General features: G+C 31.3%; 1 protein-coding gene across 1 annotated transcript in view; it reads right to left on the bottom strand.

Annotated features, from left to right (window-relative positions):
* Vps13 (vacuolar protein sorting 13C) overlaps positions 1–24836 on the bottom strand; it is a gene marked incomplete in the record, with an annotated part of 159879 nt that overhangs the window by 22082 nt on the left and 112961 nt on the right. The window contains 13 exon segments of the mRNA XM_067051012.1: positions 626–747; positions 2532–2649; positions 4563–4758; positions 6349–6482; positions 8180–8299; positions 10409–10584; positions 13086–13302; positions 14448–14610; positions 18117–18352; positions 20727–20832; positions 22479–22627; positions 22711–22857; positions 24685–24828. Coding sequence (XP_066907113.1) covers positions 626–747; positions 2532–2649; positions 4563–4758; positions 6349–6482; positions 8180–8299; positions 10409–10584; positions 13086–13302; positions 14448–14610; positions 18117–18352; positions 20727–20832; positions 22479–22627; positions 22711–22857; positions 24685–24828 — 2028 coding nt within the window.

Genomic DNA, 24836 nt, shown 5'->3' with positions numbered 1-24836 from the left:
AGAGGAAAAATGAATTGCACCACTCTCAGCCTCTGTTTTCATGAATTTAAATACGTTCATAATTACGTTTTTGGTTTGAGAGTAAGCAGTTCTTCCTCTACCCAGTTTACCTGACAGAGTAAACTTATAATATTGCAATATCAATGAAAAATAAATTCGAAAAAACTGATACAAGGAATTTCTATTTGTAAAGTTGCAGAAATATGTCGAGGAAAGAAAAGTAAAGGTTAGGAAGTCTAGTCAACCAAGTAGGTCTGTTCTAACAACCACTTCTGACTATATAGAACTGTACGGAGCATACGCAGTACTGGATTTGGGAGGGGAAAACATGTACTACACTGTACAGTCAGAAGTGGTTGTTGGAACAGACCTAGTGGAAAAAAGAGTGGGGGAGGGAGCAGCAGGATCTCCCCCCTTTTTACCCACAGGAAAATTTATCTTGGATGCACTATACTCCTATTTAATTGGTATAATAATCTGAAATGTCTAGAACAAGTATTCAGCTTTCATATCTGTTTTACTGAACACAAATAATTAATTATAAGAGATTGGGCTGTGTAGATATTATTTTGGTTAGATTACAACTAATCTTCTTCAATAAAATCTCAGAGACAGGAATGCATACCAGAACTAGACCTTTGCCACTCCGTGCAAAACCTTCTTGCATTGTTGCTGGCTTGGAACGCTGCATCTCTCTCCTATGCCTCTGGTAGTCATCGTCAAATGTGAGTGCAGCCAATCCCTTACCTAATCAACAAAAACAAGAATAATTTAAAATTTATTTTAACAATAACTTCATCAATTGGAAATCTAGAATAGACAGGAGTGATATATTCATGTATTTAAAAACTTAAACTGAAAAACATTACACTTGGTATATCATTATTGATGGATAACCCTTCAAAACCTTAAATTTGGTTTAAAATCGGATGCCACTTCTTACTTATTATAGTTGACATTTGGTTATTTTTAAAAGGTTGAATTATACTTTCAACTCTTATGGGAAAACCCTATAGGTGTCTCAGAATTTACGATATTCAATTAACTCCTTTTTTTCTACTATGGAGGCTATTTTTTACCTCCAAATAGTAAATAAAAAATTAAATAAGATCATTTCTTCACTCCCTCATCATGTCCAACCCCTTTGGTAAGCAGGGCTGCTTGGAAGAATTGGAGAATCCATTACAATGAATTCTACAAAAATCATAATAAGGAGTCAAGAAACTAGACATCATATTTTTAAGAATTTGTGGACTTGTATCATTTTAATTTGAAAACATGCTTCAAGGCAATATTTATTATACTTTAATAACTAAATATGTATCTAGAAATCCATTAAATTTGCCTATAATAAAAATGTTTCCCAAACCCTCCGAGCCACTTCAATATCCATCTTCCTACCATCCTATTTCATTCCTACCTATAATGGGCAAAACCCTAGAAAAACTCTTATTCAAACGCCTCTATCCAATCCTTGACTCGTATCATGTTATTCCTGACCACCAGTTTGGATTTAGAACATCCCATTCTACCATACAACAGAGTCATTGAGTGGTTGATGTCATATCTTCCACATTGGAGCGCAGAATGTACAGCACGGGAGTCTTCCTCGATGCTGAACAAGCTTTTGATCGAGTCTGGCATCCAGGTCTGCTCGTCTCAAGGTAGTATCTTAGGTCCCATTCTTTATACGGTTTATACAGCTGACCTAACAACATACGCTGATGACACAAGTATACTGTCTGTATACAACGAACCAACTAATGCATCACAAACACTACAGACACACATAACATCTATTGAAGAATGGTGTCAAAACTGAAGAATCAAAATAAATCCTGACAAATCCCATCAGATCACCTTTACTCTCTGTCGTAAACCTCTATCCTCCTGTCCTACAGTATCCTTTCTAAATACTCCACTAATACCTGTTGAACAGATTCAAGAGACTTACTTGGAATCCACACACAAGACTGAAACGACAAGAAACTGCTCGTAGATTCCGATTGCTACAACATTTACTTTACAAACGCTCTAAACTTCCCATTTACTACAAAAAATTAGTATACACTACGATAATCGGACCAATTTGGACATATGGAATTGAGCTCTGAGGCTCTACCAAACCATCAAATTCCTCCCACATCCAATCCTTACAATCCAAAATCCTTGATGCTCCTTATTACAAATAAACTCATTCACAAAGACCTTAACATCCCATTCGTAGCAGATTTGGCCCAAAACAGATATGCGTCTTTTCATTCCAAACTCCTTACCCATCCTAACCCATTAATTCTTAATCTTTCATCCTTAACAATCCCTGATAATCCTCTGAGGCGTCTGAAAAGAAGATGGCTACGGGACCTTCTAATTTAAATTAATGCTTGAAGTACCACCAAGTACTTAATGTATTTATAATTTGTACAGTTGTAAGTCAATTAAATAAATAAAAAATCCATTACATTTAAAACATATTTTAAAATTAAATAGCATTTAAATGTGAATTAGAATATAAATAGAAATAAGTTTACCTAAAGCACCAGTCATTTTAGATACAGCGCCCGCCGCACCACCGACTGTGTGCCCAAATAACGATCTCACTCCAAGCACCAGGCCTTCTGCGAATTCTCCAGGGCCCCGGATGGCCCCCTATAATAATTTTTCAAAAATATATACATATATTGTAGTGATATTTTACATCTTTTATAGAATAAAATAAAATATTTTTAACTGTTTGGAACAGACACAGGAAATAGAACAATAAAATGTGAATATTGAGAAAAATATAAAAGAAAAAGTTAATTAATATAAATAATATAGAAAAAATATTATTAAAGAAAATGTATGTGTATACTTTAAATTAAGAATTATTTATGATTTATAAATAATTCTCTTGAAATACAGAATTTTTTTTTTTCGGCCAAGACTCCCATTGGAGTCCTATACTGCCTAACCATGGTTGGGGGTCAAAGTTCTTCATTTTGTGGGACCACCACTCAATGAAAAAAGTCAACGTCCCAGGCCAGATTCGAACCGGCACCACCAATAGACATTAAATTGGTAAGACTGTGTCTTAACCACTGAGCTATGGGCGGCCTGAAATACAGAATTATTAGACGTACTAATTAGCAAATTAAGGTATTATGTTGTTAAATAATATTCATTTAATCATTTGTATGTAAACTGAATATTTTGTAATATTATGTTATAAATTTAAACATTTGAATATCGGATAATTAAGAAAATTTAATTTAAGATGCCGGAACAATGCAGTCGATGTAAAACAAGAGCCGATTGTCATACACTTGTTATTAATGATATACACCAAAAATATAACTTATAACACTTGTTATATTAAGTACAAGAAGAGAATTAAGTAAAGACTCAAAACTAATTAACAATTATTTTTAAACGTAAAGAGACAGAAAAGTGATACTAAAAAAAAAAAAAGAAAATTATAACAAATCAAAATGAAATAACTTTATCATTGTTAGAAATAGGCATTGATGACCATGGGGTTTGATACATTCGAACAATAATAAATAAAAATTAAATATATAAACGATTGTCCATATTATTTCAAATTATGAAGAAGATGGTCGTGTGTGTGTGGTAAAAAAAAAAATTTAACAACTATTTATTTGCTGACGTTTCGCACCACTTTGTAGAGCTTTGTTCAGGCTAAAAAGATACAAAAACAACTAAGAATATTTTACATAGTAGGATAATAAGATACAAAAAGGTAAATTAAGTTATGGTTAAAATTATGAAAATATAAGTGAATTGAAAATTATATACAAATGAAGAAAGAGAAGGAATAAAAATAGTTCTAATATAAATTAGACAATGATAAGAATATAAAAAAAAAAGATGTAATATTTTACATGATATTATGTCTCCTGTTCATTTTTAACAAGTAATTTAGTTATTTACTTTTTTTTCCCCTATTTTTCTTTTATTCTTATCAATGTCTAATTTACATGAGAACTATTTTTATTCCTTCTCTTTGTTCATATGTATATAATTTTTATTTCACTTATATTTACATAATTTTAACCATAACTTAATTTACCTTTTTGTATCTTATCCTTCTATATAAAATATTTTTAGTTGTTTTTGTATCTTGTTAGCCTTAACGAAGCTCTACAAAGTGGTGTGAAACGTTGGCACGTAGTTGTTAACTATTTTTGTTTTCTTTTGAGCACACCCACGACCATCTTCTCCATAATTTGAAATAATACAGTCAATCATTAATAAATTTTTATTTTTATTTATTTTTGTTTGAATGCATGAAACCCTTTGGTGATCAATGCCTATTTCTAACAATGATAAAGCTATTTTTTTTTCATTTGTTATAATTTTTTTTTTGTTATTACCTGTAAATTCTTCTCTTATTGAAAGGTACTAAAGCCCATTAACAATTTCTTCTAATGTCATTCTAAAGAAACTTGCCTCAGATTAAATTAAAAGTAACGCTGTTATTATTATTTATTTTTTTCAGAAGTAATTTTTGAATAAATAAGATTAATATTAATGGAAGATGATAGATTAGTCATTCTCACCTGAATAGGTTCATAGAAGAAATCCGTAGCTCCAGTCTTCAATCCTGAAATCAGACCAAACGGGTTGCCGATAACATCCAAGCCTAGAATGACAACGTAGAGCTGCTTCAAGATCTGACTTACGTAGTGACTCGTTACATCTCCCACCAGTTGAGTCTGAGTCACGAAAATCGATTCTCGTTCGAAGCAATTTATTCTAAAGAAAGTAGTTTAAATTTTTCTATGTAATTAAGGGATAAATTTTTAATGATAGATTATTAATTTCTAATCTTAATTATGATACACTTGAAAGCACAAGTAAGGTTAAAATGTCATTATAAGGAAAGCAAGGGTCCTCTTTATTCTTTATACTACATAGGTTACACCCAGACACTAATGGTTGAACTGTATAATAATTGACATCATGACAGTACTGTTGCACTAGTACAACATGATAGATGGTAGTACATGTTATGGTAGTAAAGCTACAGTCATAAATAGTTTACTATCATGACAATATTACTGCACAAGGTATAAGGTGATAGCTGACATATTGCAGGAGTGAAGCTACAATTATGAAAACATTTACTGTCATAATAGTAGTATTGTGACAATATGGTCTCACTGGGTATAAATCAGAAAAAGTTGATTTATTTTAAATATATAGTGAAAGTGTTTTTGCTATATTATAAAAATTACTGAAAGTCGAATATAATAATTTTGACAGTAGAAGTGAACAGTGAAATGGTTAATTAAATTTAATTAGAGATTATGATAAAATAAATATAACATTCAGATTAGAGTAATTAGAGATAGTTCAGGGGAAATAGTGAAATTGAGAATTATTATAAAGACTCATCAAGAAGAAATCATTTCAACAAATATGAACTCCAAAGATAATACCTACAATAAAGTATTTTATGACATACTAGAAAAATGTATATTTTGTAATTAATGTTTAATTTATATTAAAACATTATTTGGTTTGTATTAACTAAATTTTAAGATGTTTTTTTTTTGAAGTACCACCAATGGGTGGTTCCTTCCCAAGATTTTCAAGTGTGTATGAAACATACTACATATTTACTTATTGTATTATTTTGTACAGTTGTAAATTACAATAAATAAATAATTAAAAAAAAAAAAAGATGTTTTTTATTTATATAAGAAATTGCATTTATTATATAAATAAAAAACAACTAATTCATATATAAATAAACTATGTTTTGTGCTATAATTAAAATATTCCTGGAATATATTAGCAATAAAGCTGAATTTTTAAATTAAAAATGTTAAAAAGATAAAAATTTTAATTATTGGAAGGTAAATGATTCACCGTTTGAGACAATAAAAAGAGGATGGTCTGGTCAAAACTCAAATAGTTTTAACACTATTTATTATGAGCCAAAATGGGGTGAAATGTTTCACAATAAATAGTGCTATGACTATTTCAGTTTTTCTTTTACCGTACCCAGACCATTTTCCTTTTATAAATTTAATTATGAGTGTTATTTGCAAAATAATAAAAACTTGTAGTCAGATGCAGACAGTAACTGCCATGATAACATTTACTATCATGGTTATATAGTAGTCTTACCAGGTCCAATGTAACAAACACTAGTATTTGTCACGGCAGTTTATTCTGTCACTTATAACGTATTTATTAGTGATTAATGTTTTAACTAAAACTTATTTTAACTAACAAAAAAAATCGTATTGGAGCCTAACAACTGGCAAATAACCTATCAATTTAGTCCAAAGGTAGAAAAAGGTTGATGACTCTAGCCTTAGGTTTTATTAATTTTACCTGAATATGACATCGTCAACATCTGTAAGAGTCACACCGAAGCTTTGCATGAAAACGGACAATATTGGTGGCATCAAACTGTCCTCCCCTGAAGAGGAACTTTCGCCGCTGCTCAATGAAAAGCTCACATGCATCTAAAACAGTTCCATTATAAATAAGACAGCTAATAAATTGTATACATAATTGATGCATAAATTAATTAAGCAAAAATATATTTAATACATATTTGTATCTGAAATTAAAATCTGTATCGCTACAACCCACGAAGGGTTAAGGGTGCAGTACTTTGTAAAGAAGTACTGTTACTAGACCAACGGTTGTGCAAGGAGGTGATTTGGTCAAAATCAAGCTTGACCTCAAATTTTTACCCAATTAAGGGTACCAACCTTATGAGGCTGTATACTGCACTACCTATTTGTATCTGAGGTACTTAGAATTTCTCTATGTATTCAAACAGATTCCGATCATTTCTTATAAGAAAATTTTGAAAGATTATTAATTGAAGGAACACGGTCCAGGTGGTTATAAAATAAAAGCACTCAAATATTACAAAAAAAAGTGCAGCCCGCCCCCACTCCTAACTTCATGAAAAGGAAAGTGGATCCTTTCGGAAAACATTTTAAAAGTAGGTTCCTTAACCTTTTGAACACAATGGACACACAGTTGTGTTAGACGAAAGACATCCGTGTGGACTAAGGCTGCTTATATGTGTTTTCTCTGAGTCATCGGCATGGACTAAAGGCGCATATATGTGTTTATCAATTTTTACAATTAATATGCAGTCACTTTTGTGTAAAATTAATACAGGAGCACGCATTAGTAATTTCCTTTTCTTAGGTAGCGGTAAGGAACCATTATGGTCATAAAAATATCTGGTAATTTCCAAAACGGAAATCCTATTTTACGTTACTCTCTTTAAGTACACTTAATTCGGTAAGGAAGACGATAAAATGGTATAAAAAATTGTTTTTCAACTTGTTAGATTTAGTCGTATACAATGCATATTTTATACATCTAAACTGTACTGGTACCAAACAAAAATTTATTGAATTTCATTTAGCGCTAAAGAAAGAAATTTTAGGAAAATATCTGCTAAGTAGAAGCGTGTCAGGAGGAGGAAAAAGAAAATCTGAGGATTTACCATTTCGGATAATTAAATAGCTTTTCTGTCGAAATGTGAGAATCGTATGGAAGCAAAACTGTTGACAAGAAGAAAGTGTGTTGTTTGCATAAACAGTAAGAGAAGGAGTGATACGTGATACAAATGCAAAAAGTGCGATGTCGGTCTATGTATCGATAATTGTTTTGAAATTTATCACACACAATTAAATTATTAATTTCTATTATATATATGAAATTAAGTTTTTTAGTTGATTGTAAAATTTAATGTTTTAAAATTTTAATGTTCATAATAAATAATTTTAATTCTCAAAAATAACACTCTTTAATTATTTGACCTTCTGTAAAAGAATAGCTATAACTTATTACTCTTTGTGCCTTGAATAGCCACTTCAGTGTAGTGAAAAAGTATTCCGGCCCCAGTGATGGTCAGTGCCGTGCTCTGTCTCTATATATTTTTTTGTCCAGGAATATTCAGAGCTCAAAACATTAAAAAAGCATTTTGAGTCATTTTTATTGTGAATTGTGAATCTTTCAGCTGACACACACATCAGGAAAGATAATTAATGAAAAAGTTTTAACTTTAAATTGTCACAAAAATTTGTGTAGTAGGGCCCATCTCATGGCTCTACGAACCACATTTTGGTTGGTAACCACTGATGTAAAATTAAGAGACTAGAAAATAACTTAGAATAAATAGACAATTACAAACCTTCAACGGAGACAAATGAAGTTTGCCGTAATAATTTTTCGATTCCTGTTTTGAAGTCTGATATACGAAGAAACATAAAGGCTCCTGAGCTCGCTTTACATCAATTTCCATCAATGATATCTACAAATAAAGATTGAATTTAATTTAATTTTATGAACTCTGAAACATCAAAAAGTATATAGGGCTGACTAGGACAAATGTATCTTACACAGTGATCTAACGACTTGTTTGTAAGAATAATATTTACACTTAGCTTGTTAGTGGGGAGCACTTCCATGTTTCAATTTAATCTCAAGATCTGTAAAATCTGTACCGCTACACAACCCATGAAGGGTCAGGGGTTCATTACTTTGTAAAGAAGTACTGTTACTAGACCAATGGTTATGCAAGGAGGTGATTTGGTCAGAATTATGCTCGACTGCCAAATTTTTACTCAATTAAGGAGGCTGAGTGGACCCTAGGGGGGCTCGAGAACCCACAGAAGTTGACTCATGGCCTACAGTGTAACAGAAAACAATTTTCTGCCCAGCCGGATTCGAACTCGGGTCCTTGGAGTCAGTAGCCACACGTCTTACCCCAGGGCTACCACACTCCCAATCTCAAGATAGGTATTTTATATTATTTATACATTATCCTCTGAGAAGAGACTTTGCAAGAATGTAACCAGCAGTGGGTGAATAGCCTAAAAGGGGCTACCCTAATATTAAAGTGGATCCTCCCTGACTATTGGGTCTCACAGGTAATAGAGATCGATCCCCTATGCTCAAGTTGTCGGGTTCTGAAGACCGTCGAGCACATCGTACTCACCTGTACCATCTATAAAGCACTGAGAGCCAAGATGACGAGAGAGACAGGGCTCTACGTTCTGACAAAAAGCAATCTCTCTCAGCTGATGTCCAAGGAAAACCACCCATACTACAAGGCCTTTGTGTACCAGAGATATGGCATTGAAGGTAAAGTCCCAATGTTGGAGAGACATATAGGGGAGACTATGACAGTTTTATAGTTGTGAAGAGGGGAAATAATCTTGCCAGAGACAAGTGACGTGTAAGTTTTCATCCCTGATATAAAAGACAATGCTAAAGGGAATCTATTGTGAATAATTGTAAAGGTTGCTAAATCAGAGTTTATTTAAATTATTTTGTATCCATAGATAAATCAAAGATTGTTTCTCAATAATAACTTGCGATATCACACTTAGGTATGCTATTTAAGTTTCATATGATTTTTTTTTTAGCTAGGCTGTCCACAATCAGATACACAGAACATTTTGTGAGTTATGTTTATTTGACTCAGGTGACCTCAAAAATGTATTGTGAGATGAAATGAAATGAAAAAATAATTTTATTCTGGGACAAATGTCCCCTAAGAATAAATAGATTGTTCAAAAATTAAGGTTAATTGTCTGGCAGACATTTAAAAAAGTTTCAGTGTACATGTTGATATTAAGTTGAATTATAATTAATAATGGTAATCAATATATAGCTCAGAGTGATGCGGAGGTTTGGTAATGTAGCAGGTGAAGGAATAGGTGTTGTTTAAAGGAAAGGATGGAGAATGAACGATGGAAGAATGGAGATAGGAAGGGAATTCCAGAAAGTTGAGCGTATGATATAGGATATGCAAAAAAGAAGGCGGTTCTACGGGAGGGCATGAATAAATCTATCGGGTGAGGGATCTGATGTTTAATGCATTGATGGATAATTGTAGAGTGAGGAGCTCAAGGATATAGATATGTTTTTTAATTTTAAAAACTTGGAATACCAAGAAGGTATTGCCTTCGGGAGGTTGGATAGAACCACTTCAACTCAGTATACCAATAGGAGACATGAGAGCACCAGGGAAACCCAAAGAAAAATCTTATGAAGCCATTCATAAGTCTCTTTAGTCTCATCTCTCGAGTAGCAGATAGCCCTACATAGAACAAGGAACGAGTAATCAAAGTGGGGGAAAACAAAAGAGGATACTAGGAGCTGACGAGTATTCTAAGAAATGGAATCATGGAAATTTAGGAATTGTTCAAGTACAGTCATAAATTTGCGTGTGATCTGGGAAATATGATTATTCCAGGAGAGGTGTATGTACTTTCTCATAGTGTATATTTCATACATTGATAACACTAAAAATTACTTTCCTGCAAAAGAGAGCTAAAAATCACTTATTGCATTTTTTTGTACACAATCCTCCCAGTGCACCCTATTATCACTAATAAATAGAATAAATAATTACTTGGACTTCTTCGGAGGTTTCTGCGGGCTCAAAAAAGTTCATGAGATTGGATAGGACACCTGTATCTGCCCTGAAGTGAAACTCCTGAACCAAGACGGCAAAATACTTAAACTGTTGAAGATAGCTGAACTGGTTGGTCATTTTTACCAAACTGACTTCTAAAAATGGTTTGGGAGCTGTAATAAAACAAAATATCATTATAATAAAATAATTATAACTCTTAATTAAAATAAAATTTAATATTGTGATTCTTCAATCATTATTAGAGCTCGACGTAGAAGTCATTATTTTAATATTCTTAATTCTGAGATCAATATACCACTATCTGAAAATTGTATTATATTTTCAATGATGTGTTTATAGTTGACCGTAGATTTGATATGAGGAGATGGTCGGGGTGTGGTCAGTATTCATACACAAATACGCAAAACTTATTTATTTGTGTCATTTTGACCTTAATTTCAGCCCTTTATCAGAGCTGAAAAACAAAAACGGGATAACAACCTTAATTCAGAGAAAAATAACATGATAACAAACAAAATTTGAAATGTATATAATAATAAATTAAGCAGATAGTAGATGATACTAATAAAAGTATCATTATATATTTATTATGTCATATTTACATTAAATTTGGGAAAAAATAGAAAGGACAAATATACATTAAGAAAATCATAGACAAAAACTAAAAATAGTTGTGAGACGATCAATGTTTGCATCTACTATCAACAATGAACAAAGGGAACTAGACATTTGTTGTTTAGATGCGGGGGAGATGACGTCTCCTGGAAGCAGTCAGTTCACGGTTCACGGTCAGTGGTAGATAAATAGAAAGAAGACATCAAGAGTCAGCAGTTATCCAGAGATATCATTGAAGGAAGAAAGACACTTTTTGTTTGAATCACCGGTGGATTGGACACGTCCTGGAAGCTAGAATAAGACCAATCCTTTGTTTACTCTCAGAGGTACATTTTGAGAATGAAGTCATTGAGAACAATCAGTCATCAAAGAAGCATATATAATTGGTTAGTTTGCTCTACTTAGGATTTAATTATATTTGTAAAAGTAGCCATTAATTTAGTTGTGTCTTTGTGTTCTGATTGTCAATAATATTATATAATTTAAAATAAAATTCTCATATATATTTAATATTTAATTTATTCATTTAAACCTTGTAATAATCAAGCTATATTTGAGATCTGAGAAAAATAGAAACCATTAAATTTCCTTTTATTTATTTTAATAGTACATAGCATAATTAATTTATTTTATCAGTTTTATTTATTTTAATTAATATATCTTTGAAAATTGTTGCTTCATTTACTCATTTATGTTGTTTTGTTTTTCTTAGTTTTTTTTTTCTATTTAATTTTCCTTAAGTTTATATTTTTAATTAATTAACATTTCCAACCAACAAATATTAACCCCAGCGCATTGTTTAACTGGCAGGAGAAAAGCTTTTCATTGAAGCTCTCGACACAGGTAATAGAGAGGGTGCTCTAAAGTTCTATTCCAACCCTAACCACCCTTTCATTAGACATCTGATAACTCTTCATACTGTCAACATTTTATAAACTGTTAGTTTTTTAAAACCTTCTTTATTTTCTATGTACTACCAGCCAATCAACAATAATGGAATCTCGGAGAGCTAGTGCAATGTCAATATAATTTTCTTTCTTGTCGATTGCCTGCATTAAATATTCACTATCTAATGTTTGCTCCCATAAAAGATTTAAAAATTTAATAAAGCCTCATACAAAATAAATACAGAATCTTCTATTTAAACAAGGTTTAAGTACTTTAGACAGGGTAAACCCCTGGCTCCTGTTCTTTTTAATATAGCACTAGAAGTAGATATTCATTCAGTTAAAACTAATCCAGGAGGAACCATTTACAATTGGCTCTCTTAACATTTAGCAAGGTCTCAAAGTTAATGAAGATAAGACAGCGTACATGAAAAGTACAAGAAGGGATAAGAATGTAAATAGTAAAATAGCTTTCAGAGACCACAGATTCAGTTCTGTAAACCAGTTTAAGTACCTGAGAAGCCTGGTTACAGATGACAACAAAGTAGAGAGAGAAATAGAGGCCCGGATAGCAGCAGGGAATTGATGTTATTTCTCACTGTAAAAAGAACTGAAGTTTAAAGCTCTCTCTAAAGGAATGCAAGTGGTTATCTACAAAACTATTGTAAGGCCAGTAGTAATCTATGGGTGTAAAACATGGCCCTTGACAAAAAAAAGCGGAACAGATTCTCAAATCCTGGGAGAGAATGGTATCAAGAGGAATATGGGGAGGAGTTTCAGAGGATAGAATTTGGAGAAGAAGGAATGAGGAGCTGGTGGAACTGTTTGGTGAACCCAACATCGTGGCTTTAGTGAAAAGAGCATGAATAAGGTGAATAGGACACGTTGAGAGGATGCACGATCAAAGCATACCCAACAAGATGCTATATGGGAAACCTGGATTAGAAAATGGGAAAGCGTCAATCTGTCGATCTGAAGGGGTCAAATGTTGAAAGATGGAAAGAGAGAGCAAGAGATCGTGGAGATTGGTTGGTTGTGGTGGAGGAGGCCCGGATTCTTGCAGGCAGTGTAGTGTCATAATAATAAAGTATTTTAACCAAAAATTTTCCATTACTAAACCAAACAAAGAAACAAATAGCCATAAAACTTACTTAGCTGGTTAATCACAGATTTAGGAGCAGGTACTGGAGCAAAAATAACTGGAAAAACACAATCATAAACTTGTTGGTCAATCTGGATGCTGTTGATCTTCATGTGAAACCTCGTCAAGTATGAGGAATTTTTAATACTTATCCAGACACCATCCACATAAGAGCGATTTAGCATTTTCTCAACCGGTAATTTCATCACCAAATTTTTGAAATCAACCTGTTAAAAAAATAAATTGTATTAATTACTGATATAAAGAAGCAGTATTTTTGATGCATATTTTTAAAATTTTGTTACAATTTATTAGATATTTTTGAGGCAATTTCAAGAAAAGTTTCAGCCATTAGATAAAGCGTTTTCTGTAGACCTATTTTTATGGAAGAGATGTAATAAAAAAAAAATTAAAAATTATCTTTAATGTCAGCATAAAGTTCGCTCAAGCTATTGTTCATTAAGTTATAAATACTTCTAGAAAAAAAAAAAAAAAAAAACCTCGAATTTCCGTTACTATGGAAACAATTTTGGATATAGTAGGAAATTCATTTGAACAGGTAGAGAGGTTCAAATATTTAGAGTCTACAGGAACTAAAAAAATAAAAATAAAAAAATTCTAAAGGTTTGTAACCTGTAGATAGTTGACCGTAGATTAATGATTGGAGGAGTTGGTCGGGGGGTACGGTCAGCAAAGGACAACATAAATAAACAAAACCATATTTATTTATTTTATGCCGACGGTGCGACCTGAGTTTCAGGTCTTCATCAGGGGTTGTGGCGTAGAAGGCAGGTTTGTAACTGTTTGTTTTGTTCAGTGTTACAAACCTGCCTTCTACGCCACAACCCCTGATGAAGACCTGAAACTCAGGTCGCACCGTCGGCATAAAATAAATAAATATGGTTTTGTTTATTTATGTTGTCCTTTGCTGACCGTACCCCCCGACCAACTCCTCCAATCATTAATCATCAAATAATGATCATTAATAATAATCGGTGTAAGGCAACTTAGTGTCTACCGGCTGACCTGTTGTAATGGCTAATTTAGCTATTTTATCAACTACCTTGTAATAAATTTATGAGTTGGAGTAGTTAGACAAACATTTATTAACATAAACTTAAGAAATAAAATATCTGAACTAAACAATAAATTTTCTTTAATGATATGGAACAAAAAAAAAAACCTATCAAGAGATATTGGGCCTATACAGTTATTATGGAACAAATAAATTTAACGAATTCAGACTTCATTCTGAGTATCAACATAAATTATAGAGCAACATTCAAAATAATTTAATATATGTATTTATGTACATATATAATTAGAGTAATTATTTATATAATTAATCAATAAAATATAACTAATTTCTTACAGTTATTCTATTGTTGACTTTAACCACAGGCTTGGTTTCGAAGCCATAACTACAAGAGTCCAGGTAATCTTTGTAACTTCGTTCGATGGCAGCACTGTCATTGGCCGAGAGCTTTTTGTATAATTTTTTTTCAGGCTTCCGTGCTTCCCAGGCCACTTCAGAACTTCATAAAACAAATTTTTAATATATTTAGATTTCTTGAAGTAATTTAAAAACTATAAAATATTTTTAGAGTGTATTAGTTTCAACTATAACTAATTTTCGCTTATCTCTGGTGGCTGTGAAGTGAAAAATATAGGCAAACACGACTATAATTATTTATATATTCTAGTTATTTTAAGTTATTAGGTATTTTAAGTCTCTTGTCGAATAGTATAAGAGCCCAAGGGGAGAAAAAAGGCAGTTATCTCACCCCAATTTTTGATTACTTTAATGAAAGCTATGTATAATTAATAGTCAAAATTGATGAGTCCGCCAAATATAGATAGGGGGAATAAAAAATGGCGGCTGTATCAAAGAAATAAAAAAAAACTAATTTTCATTCGGAGCTCTGTATCTTAAAAAGTAGGAACAACGCAAGAAACCCCAAGAGAACGTCATTTAAAGAAGAGTAAATTTGCTAAAATATGAGCCCTAATAGAGTTATTTAGGTTAAATAGTTTTAGAGATATAGCTTTTTAAAAAGCAACATTTCATAAAAATGTTGTATGGGACGTACTGAAAGATCAGTAGTTAGTGAATTTATTTTGAAAAATTTATATCTCAAAAACCAATAGACATACAGATGTCTATTAGCACTCAAATTAAAGCTAGTTTAATGAGCTGTAAAGTAGTTTATGATGTTTATCTTTGTAGGAGTAATAGTTTACATGAAAGTTGCTAAAATATATTGATTTATAGTTGTTCGGACAAATTTATATTCATATGTGAATATCATAAAAACTAGTACCCCTAAGAAGATAAGTATCATAAACTACTTCCTTTATTTTGAGAGTTGGCAGACATATGTGCGTCTAATGGATCTAGAGATATATTTTTTTTAAATCCAACATTTTATATGAACAACTAGAAATTAACATTTTGTGAGTTTATTTTGTCAAATATCATAAAAACTACTACTCCTACAAAGATAAACATAATTAACTATTTTGTAGTAAATTTAACTAGCTTTAATTTGAGCGCTGGCAGACATCTGTACATCCAATGGTTTCTGAAATGAAGTTTTTCATAAATCAAACTTATTGTCTGAACAACTATAAATCAATTTATTTTAACAAATATCATGAAAACCACTATTCCTATGAAGGTAAAGGTCATAAACTTCTTTATAGCTCATTAAACTAGATTTAATTTGAATGCTAATAGACATCTGTTTGTCACATAGTTCCGGAGATATAGATTTCTCAAAATAAATTAACTAACTACTAATCTTTCAGTAGATTTTTAAGAAATTTTGCTTTTTAAAAAGCTATATCTCGAGAATTATTGGACGTAAATAGCTCTTTTAGGGCTAATATTTCAGAAAATTTACTCTTCTTTAAATAATGTTCTCTTAGATTTTCTAGTGTTGTTGTTAGTTTTTAAGATATATTGCTCCGAATGAAAAATTAATTTTTTTTTTTTTTAAGGTTTTGAAACAACTGCCATTTTTTATTTCCCCTATCTATACTTGGCAGACTCATCAATTTTTACTAGTAATTATACCTAGTTTTCATTAAAGTAATCAAAAATTTGGGTGAGATAACTGCCTTTTTTTCTTCACAGCTCTTACACTACAAGGACAATCTTAAATATAAATTTACACCTCACATACAAGCTTTTAGCAGGCTATTCTGCCCAGGTCATTAATACCAGTCAAATCACTTTGTCACAATTTCATTAATTTTTAAAAATTTTAATTATAGGTTAAAATTTAACATTATCACTTTCTTATCAATATTTTAAGTTTTAAAAATTAATGAAACTGTGACAAAATAGAGTAGTTAGGTGGTTTGACTTATATTAATAACCTGCGAAGAATACCCTACAATATGTTTTTAAATATTTGGATGCGATGTGTAAATTTATATTTAAGATTATCGTTGATGATGGCTGAAACATTGGACTGTTAAAGAAATAATATAGATTATTGAATCTTACCTTGGATAATTTATTTAACTTTTTTATAATTTATTTAACCAATAAATACCAGTTTTAAGAAGTTGAAAAGTATATAGTTATATATGATTATTGTTTGAAAAAGGGAAAAGGTTAATGTATGGTAGTGTATATTGTAATATCCTCTTTTTTAATAAATAGTTTATATTTATTGATAAATGATTTTAGTTACGTTTTTATTTTATGTATATTGTTTCAGTATTGTTTATTTGTTATTTTAAATCAAAAAGCAAGCTAACCAGTTTTCATTGTCTAAAATAAATACGCTGATCGAAACAAGAAAGATGGCAGTGCGCGTCCTTACGAAGTGTTCATTGGGTTGTTTGTGTTTGACAACATGGTTTGAAATTTTTCAACTTTGTTGTTCCTATGCAGTAATTATGGAAAAGGGATAATCAAAGAAGAAATGGAAGAAAGTAACAATTATCAATAAACTAATTACATCACAAATAAAGCAGAGCGATTGTACTACAATCGATTATATTTTGGATCGACCAGTGAACATTGAAGATAGAGGAGAGGAAACGGGCACTTTTGATTTTGCTGGCTTTGGGAGAAGACGTCTATACTAGAGGCGGGAAGGACTGGAAGCCATTGTTAGGGGTTTGGATATAGTATCATTGACAAGAAGAGATCAACAATTATCACGAGAAGCTGTGTAATTGGTTAGTCTTGTTTCGAAATGGAATTAATTGTATTAGTAAAATGTCTAGTAATTAAGTTAAATTGTTATTAGTAGTAAAGTGTCGTCTGTTTCTGATTGCCAGGAAACACACCCTGAGAAAAGTCTCTTATGTTATAAAATTATATTATCTGTTAAATATTAAAGTTTTTAATTTGAACCCAAGCTATCTCTTTTATATTTGAAATAAGTTAAAAACTATTAAATTCCATTTATTTTATTAATTTTTTAATATTACAATATATTTGTATTGATGGGTGAGCTGTATTATAGCAACCCAATGTATTTGTCAGGCAGCATTGTCAAATAAAGCATTTCTCTCTCTACTTTTAGTGTCCCTTTTCCCTTAAAATTAAGACAGCAGTTGAGTAACTATATTTTTTTTTTTTTATTTAAAAAAGTGAAATGAACTATGAGAAAAATCTTAACCCTCATTAGATCTTTTGGGACCCCATGACTATTTGTTTTATGTAAGCCTTGCTTGTAAATACAGAAAGACGGTTATAAAATTAAATCACATAATTCCATTAAATGCCTGTGTAAATGGATTCGAATAGTGGATTCAAAAAAATTTACTGCACATAATTCATGGCGATTTTTATTTTTAATAACCCTTTTAGACTCCAGAGTTATTTTTCATTGGTTATTTTACATCTGCAAAATTTATAGTGAGGTTTCATTAATTTATTTCTTTTATTTTCCAAATAATGTATATAGAAATTAAATCAACTACGACACACGGTATTTAGTTCTATTTTCTTATTTTAAGTGGTAAAAAACTAAGAATAATTGGTTTTTTTTTCTATAGATCATAAAAAAAAAATTCTTACCAGGATAAACTTATATAAAGGAGCTCTCTCTTCTTAGTGTTGTCAATTAAAGAAAGACCAATACCCTGCAATTTCACTTCGATTGTATTACCAGCCTCTTGGTAATCAGATAAATTTATGGATTCGGCAGCAATGAAATGAGAATCAGTTATCAAAAATACTCTTTGTGGCCCGTACAGAAAGGTACTCCAGTAAAGCTGTTCATTGTTTCTCACAACAAATTGTCCCATATTATCCTAGGAAAAAATATCACCATTGAACAAATTTATCAACACATAAATAATATATTGTATTATAAATAATATATAAATATTGTAATATGCTCTTTTTGAGTAAATAATATATTTTGATGTATAAAGGGTTTATAATATGTTTTATTGTTCATTTGTTTTGTTTATCCAAAAAGCAAGCTAACCAAGTTTCATTGTTTATAATAACTTTGTGATACAACAACAAAACCAAGATGGCGGTACGTTGAATCAAGGCCATGTTGAGCAGATTCAAATATCCATAAAAACTATTTTAACTCTTCCCATCATAATTAAAAATACAGTAAATTAAAGGAAAAATAGAAATCAAGAAATAGTGCTACAGAATAATATTCAGAAAGTAAATCATTTGGAAAAATCCCTAACTGTTGTACGACAATCGATGTTTACATGTAACCTCAAGGAAGGTTTTCGTTTTGAGAAGAAGTCAGTCGTGTCTGGGGCGCCGAAGAGAAATGATGTCTGAGGAGGTCCTCATCAATTTCTGTCAAGAGGAAGCCATTTTGGATGCTAAGACAAGAACAATAAGAAAAAAGAAGACACCAAGGAATCAACGAAAGAAGATCGTGAACTTGGTTAGTTTTGTATGCATAACAATAGATACATGTGTAAAAGAGTTATTAAGTTAATTAATTGTAATTATTGTAAATGCCTGTTTCTGATTGTCTAGCAACTACACGCCCTGAGATTAAGAGTCTTTTATATTATTAAATTTGAATAAATTTTATTATCCATTTTGTAGCAAAGTTTTTAACTTGAACCCAAGTTATCTTCTATATTTGAAAGAAGTCATAAGAATGATCTAAATTCTTTTTATTTTACTTTTAATATTTTAAAAATTATTACAATATATAATAATAATAAATTGCAAAAATAAAAATAATCCTTAATATAATAACGTGGGAGTGAGTAAAGCACTATACCGGTTTGTGAGGCCGCGGTGCTTCTTGGCCGGTTTTTTTAAAAAAAAAAAAAAAAAAAAAAAGCACTTTGCTACTAACTCTAAGGATCCGGGTTTGAATCCGGCTGTGGCAGATAATTATTTACTGTTTCACTGTAGCTAGGAATCAGCCCTGTGGATTAAGGAGCCCTACGGTCCACCCAGCCTCATAAAGTGGATACCCTTAATTGTGTAAAAATCTGGCGGTCAAGCGTGATTCTGACCAAATCACCTCCTTCCACAACCATCGGTCTAGTAACAGTACTTCCTTACAAAGCATTGCACCCTTACGTTTTCATGGGTTCTAGTGGCACAGATTTAATTTTTTAACATAATAAAAAAAAAAAACTGCATTAGTTGTTTGTTGTTGGTTGGGGCTTTTGGGCGTAAAACCTTAAGGTCATCAACGCCCACGCTTCTTACTTTATAATTCTATTTCAAGATTTGAAATAATTTAATTGCTAAATAAGTTTGAATAATTAATTATTTTATATTTTTTTAATACATATGACAAACTTTTGGGTTTAGATCTTATTCAAAAGATTATTCCTTTTTAAGAAAATTAAAACCATTTCTATGTTTTTTTCGTCATCATTCAGGGCATCTGAAACACTCGGTCCCACTCCTAATCTACGTAAGTTCATGCAATAGAAATGACATTCCTCAAATATGTGATTGACTGTAAGTACACTGTTGCAGTATTGACATTTTGACGGTGGTTGCTTATTGATCAGGTATGCATGAGTTAAATTCGTATGACCTATTCTCAATCTGGCTATAGCTACCTCCTCCCTGCGAAAACTGCATTAGTGCAACACCATTTGGGAAAAGGACACATTTTTTATTTTCAGGATATTAAAAGAAAAACAGCATACTTATCAAATCTGTACCACTATAACCTATAAAGGGTCGGGGGAACATGAGTAGCTACATTTTATCAACCGTAATATTAAATGCAAGATGAAAATAGAATAAAAATTTGGCAGTTTTAAGGGAATTTTCTGAGATAACCTCAAAAATTATTGGTGAAAGTAGACAAATTATTTGAATTTTAAAATCGGTCAAATCCGTAAATTTTCCTGAATACTGGACTTCAGGATTCAATGTATGTGGTTGTTAAGAGGACAGACCAACAAATTTGTATACCAATAGACAGAATGACCAACAGAGTCATAAAAAAAAAATTAATAACAGAAGAAAACTCATGATAAAATTATGTAATACAGAGCCCTATAAAAAAAAAAAAAATTAAGTCTACAACCTTTCGTTAACCATCTCAACTTCTCAATCTCAGGTGTGGTAAATATATCAGATATAAGGTATTAACTATGAACTGATTTTTTGATATGGTAACAAATAAAGAATACTTATAATAATAATTGATAGTAAATAGAAAATTACCTGTTTAAGATTACTTGTAAATTCTCCTTTACAAAACGATATCTGATGATTATCACATATCTTCTCCCATGTAAACAGCATTTTTTGCCTTGGTTTCAAGTAATAACTAAAAATCAGAAGAAATTTCTGGTTATTAGTAACAACAGTAACTATTGTCAAAAAAATACACACACTTAAATAATGTAAACATAAAAGAACAAAGTAAATGAAAAATTAAAAAGGTATACAATGAAATGTAAAAATTAAATAAGAATTATAAAAGGTTATTATATTATAAGGTTAATATATATATATATATATATATATATTATTGTTATTGTCTATATTATAACCTTTTAATTATTCTTATTAATTTTTACATTTCATTCTATACCTTTTTTCATTTATGTTTGCATCATTTAAGTGTGTGTATCTTTTTTACCCCTGATGAAGCCCTGCAACGTGGGGCGAAACGTTGGTTCAATATAAATAGTTTAATCACTATTTGAGTTTTTATTTGATCATAACCGGACAATCTTCCATTTATTATTACACACGGTCAATCAGCGATCTTCCAAAAAAAAAAAAAAAAGAAAACAGATAAAACCAAATCATTTATCATCTCATAAATCATATGGTGGCTAACTTCTAATAATATAAATGAAAAATAATTAAACACAAATGAACTAAAAATAATTAATAAAAAGGATGATTATTGTTTATATACATATTTACAAGTTAAAAAATAAAATCAAAAAGATCAAAGATAGAAAAATAATTAAAAAGAAAAAAAAAATCAAATGAAAATATTTACAGATTCTATAAAGACATTGAAAACATCTAGTAATATTTATGTTAAATTACATCTATAATTTTTTTTTTTTATTTCTAAGCTCCATGGAAGTAGTATTTTATAGGAGGGAGGGGAGATAGTGAGAAATCGGTAAAATAAATATCCTTCACTGCATTTCATGCATTTTAAGAGGGGATTGAGGAAAGGGAATATGATAGATATACATGAGAAAATGGTATTGGGTCTGCTGTCTGATGACAAAACTCACCGATTGTTTTGTTGTTAGTATTAAGTTAGTAGTCCCCAGTTGAGCTTGAGATTGTTTATGTGTGTTTGCCACCTTTGTCGATGCCCAGTTGGTGTTAATGTCTGAAAAAGTGGGTTAGTGCAATGTTGGAGGCTATAAAAGAATTTGATGTGTCCCCGTGAGATGAATTATGTCCCTGTCAGCAAACCAAGTGTCGTAAGGATTAAATTAATTTTTTCGCTCTTTGTAAAGTAGTCTGTTTTACAATATATCTCAGGACAATACCCTGAAACTGTCGGAGTTTCTTCACTATTGTACCTGCTATGTCAGCGAACATAAGTAATTCATAGAGGAGGGCTGGTCAGAGAATACTTTGGTATATAAGTAATTTGAGGTGGAGAGAAAGGTTAGGAGATGTTAGCAGGTGAGCCTTGGTCCTAACCAGCTTTTTCTTATGGCAGTGGTGAGCTTGTGTCAGGGGTGAGTCTATTGATCTGTTTCTATCTTTCTATTAATTAACGATTCTGTTTGAAGTAATTGTTATTCTTGGAGAGTTGGATGGTAGATGATCAAAGATAAAGGATTTGAAGGTTGGAATGGTATTAGAGCAACAAACGAAGATAAATAGACGAATAATGAAAAATAAATCAATATTGCTACTGGCAAGTCAGTGATAAAAAGTGATTATCTACTATATTTAAATAATACATTATAATTTACAAAAGTTCCTCACCATGTTTCTTTAGCTGACATGTCACAAAAATCCACCGTATGGTTTGTCTGATTCATAATGAGAACAGGGGCCATACCCATTTCGTAACTATAGAAAGATATGTAGGCACCTCCATCGGAGAGTTGTACATCAACATCAATAGCTCCAAACTTAGATTAAAACATATTGAAAACCAATAAGAGATATTCTTTAGGGAAAAAAAAAATTCACAAGGTGATTAAAACTTTTATACCTTGTTAGCAACTTTCAAGACATTGTTGTAAGATTTATTGAATGGGAAAGCAATACTAGTTTCCTCTGTTCCTTCTATCCTCGTTTGAAGCCTAGAAGTATCAGGTTTGCCATTAGGCCAAAATGGAATACAGTCCTCAGGTGGAACCTAAAAAAATATATATAATATCTGTTAAAACCACCTCAAAATGACAATGTCGATGGGTCCTGAAGAATATATTAACTGCTCTGAAAGGTCAGAGAAAATGTTTCCAAGTCCAATTGTTCAAACATTGGTGGGCCCACTTCTGTACTGGCTTATCAACAGTCAAGATGTACAAAAGCCAAGATGGCCACACTGACACTTATTGAGGACAGATAGGCTTTGATTGTTGTAATGAATTATACTAGCTGACTAATTAGCAAACATTTTTATTCAAGTCAAAGGCTAAAAACGCAGAAAAGATCTGATTCTGGACTCTAATGTCGATTACAAAACTCAAAATGTCCAAACTAATACATACTGAACGCAAACAGAGCTGGTTAGAAACTATAATGGCATTTACGTCACAAAAAAAATAAATACATCTGTTTCTTCTAAAATAAAAACTAAAACCTAAAGAAAATAATAAAAATAAAAATAGATATAATTAAATACTAAGACTATTAACAAATTAGGGAGAGCAATGGCACTATGGTAAGGAGTGATGCTACTAACTCCAAGGACCCGGGTTCGAATCAAGCTGGGCAGAAAATTGTTTTCTGTTACACTGTACCCATGAGTCAACCCTGTGGGTTCTGGAGCCCTCCTGGGGTCCACCCAGCCTCATAAATTGGGTAAAAACCTGGCAGTCGAGCGTGGTTCTGACCAAATCACCTCCTTGCACATTGGTCTAGTAACAGTACTTCCTTATAAAGCACTGAATCCCTGACCCGCTTCATACGTTAAAGCGGTACAGATTTTTTTTTAATTAACAAATTAATTATCAAACTTGGCGTGAACAAAGCAGATACAAATTTCTTTGATATTATTTCATTTTAGGTATTTATTTGTAATCTGTTTTGTTCTAAAGAAAAATAGATGCTTATGTCTGGTTTAAATTTTTGTCCAATATTTTTTCTTTACTTCAATTGTAACTCATTCATGTTTTTCTTATATGAGCTTCACTCTTAGGACCCTTTAATCACTTCGAGAAACTCATACACAACATTTCTTAACGACGTTAACCATTGGCATCATTGTAAATGATCATCAGTTTGTAATTTTATACTGTTTCCAAACTCCATTGTTACAAACAGTCCCTTAGATTCGGTTTCAATCTTCAAACCTACTGAATACCAGTTCCTGAGTTCTAGAGAGTGTCTAGTATTTCGATCCGTGGGCCAGTGTACCTCGATGGTCCTAGACACCTCTAAAATACACATGTACCAAAGTCCTTATCTTTGTCAATACTGGTGCAATGATGGTTTTTGTTTAGTATTGTAGAGAATTTCATTATGTTTCAAATAATTGGAAATCTTCCCAGAGATGTAAAGTTTTTGAGTTATTTGAAAAACTAATTTTTTTGGGGGGTCTTAGAAACAATTTTATTTAATCATTTAGAGTCTAAATTTTGAAAAACGTCATACTGAAACCTATTAGGACCTACAGAGTTGAATTTTGTAGGAATTGTAGGAGATAGCTAAATTTTCAAACATCTAATCCTATTAATCTAAAGTCTTTTGAACAATAGCCAACGCTCGCACAATGCAAATATGCTACGAACAATGAAGTGACCTTCAAACTTTGTTTCTATGCGATTTTGTGTAATTTCATAATCATAGTACCACCTGATACTATAAAGGTTAACCTCCGAATAACAGGAAAATCACTGTTCACCTGAGATTTTGAAATACATATCTCATTCTCTGAAATAAACAGGAACACCAGGAATTATGGCAGATAAACAATATATACTATAAAATATATACAATATATATCAGTTATGTTACTTACACTTATCCATTTATGTTCCTCTGTATCTGTAACTTCTCTAATTTCCAAAATATTCTTTTTAAAGTTGTTGAGAAATACATAAAATGGAGTAAAAACAACCTCCTTTGTAAGAGGATTATTTGATAACTGTATCTTAACACCAATCTATAAAA

The sequence above is a fragment of the Halyomorpha halys genome, unplaced genomic scaffold (genome assembly GCF_000696795.3).
Source record: "Halyomorpha halys isolate HHAL.00 unplaced genomic scaffold, Hhal_1.1 Scaffold570.1, whole genome shotgun sequence".
Lineage (NCBI taxonomy): Eukaryota > Metazoa > Arthropoda > Insecta > Hemiptera > Pentatomidae > Halyomorpha > Halyomorpha halys.
The sequence above is the reverse complement of the archived record's forward strand: the minus strand, read 5'-3'. Positions and strand labels throughout refer to the sequence as shown.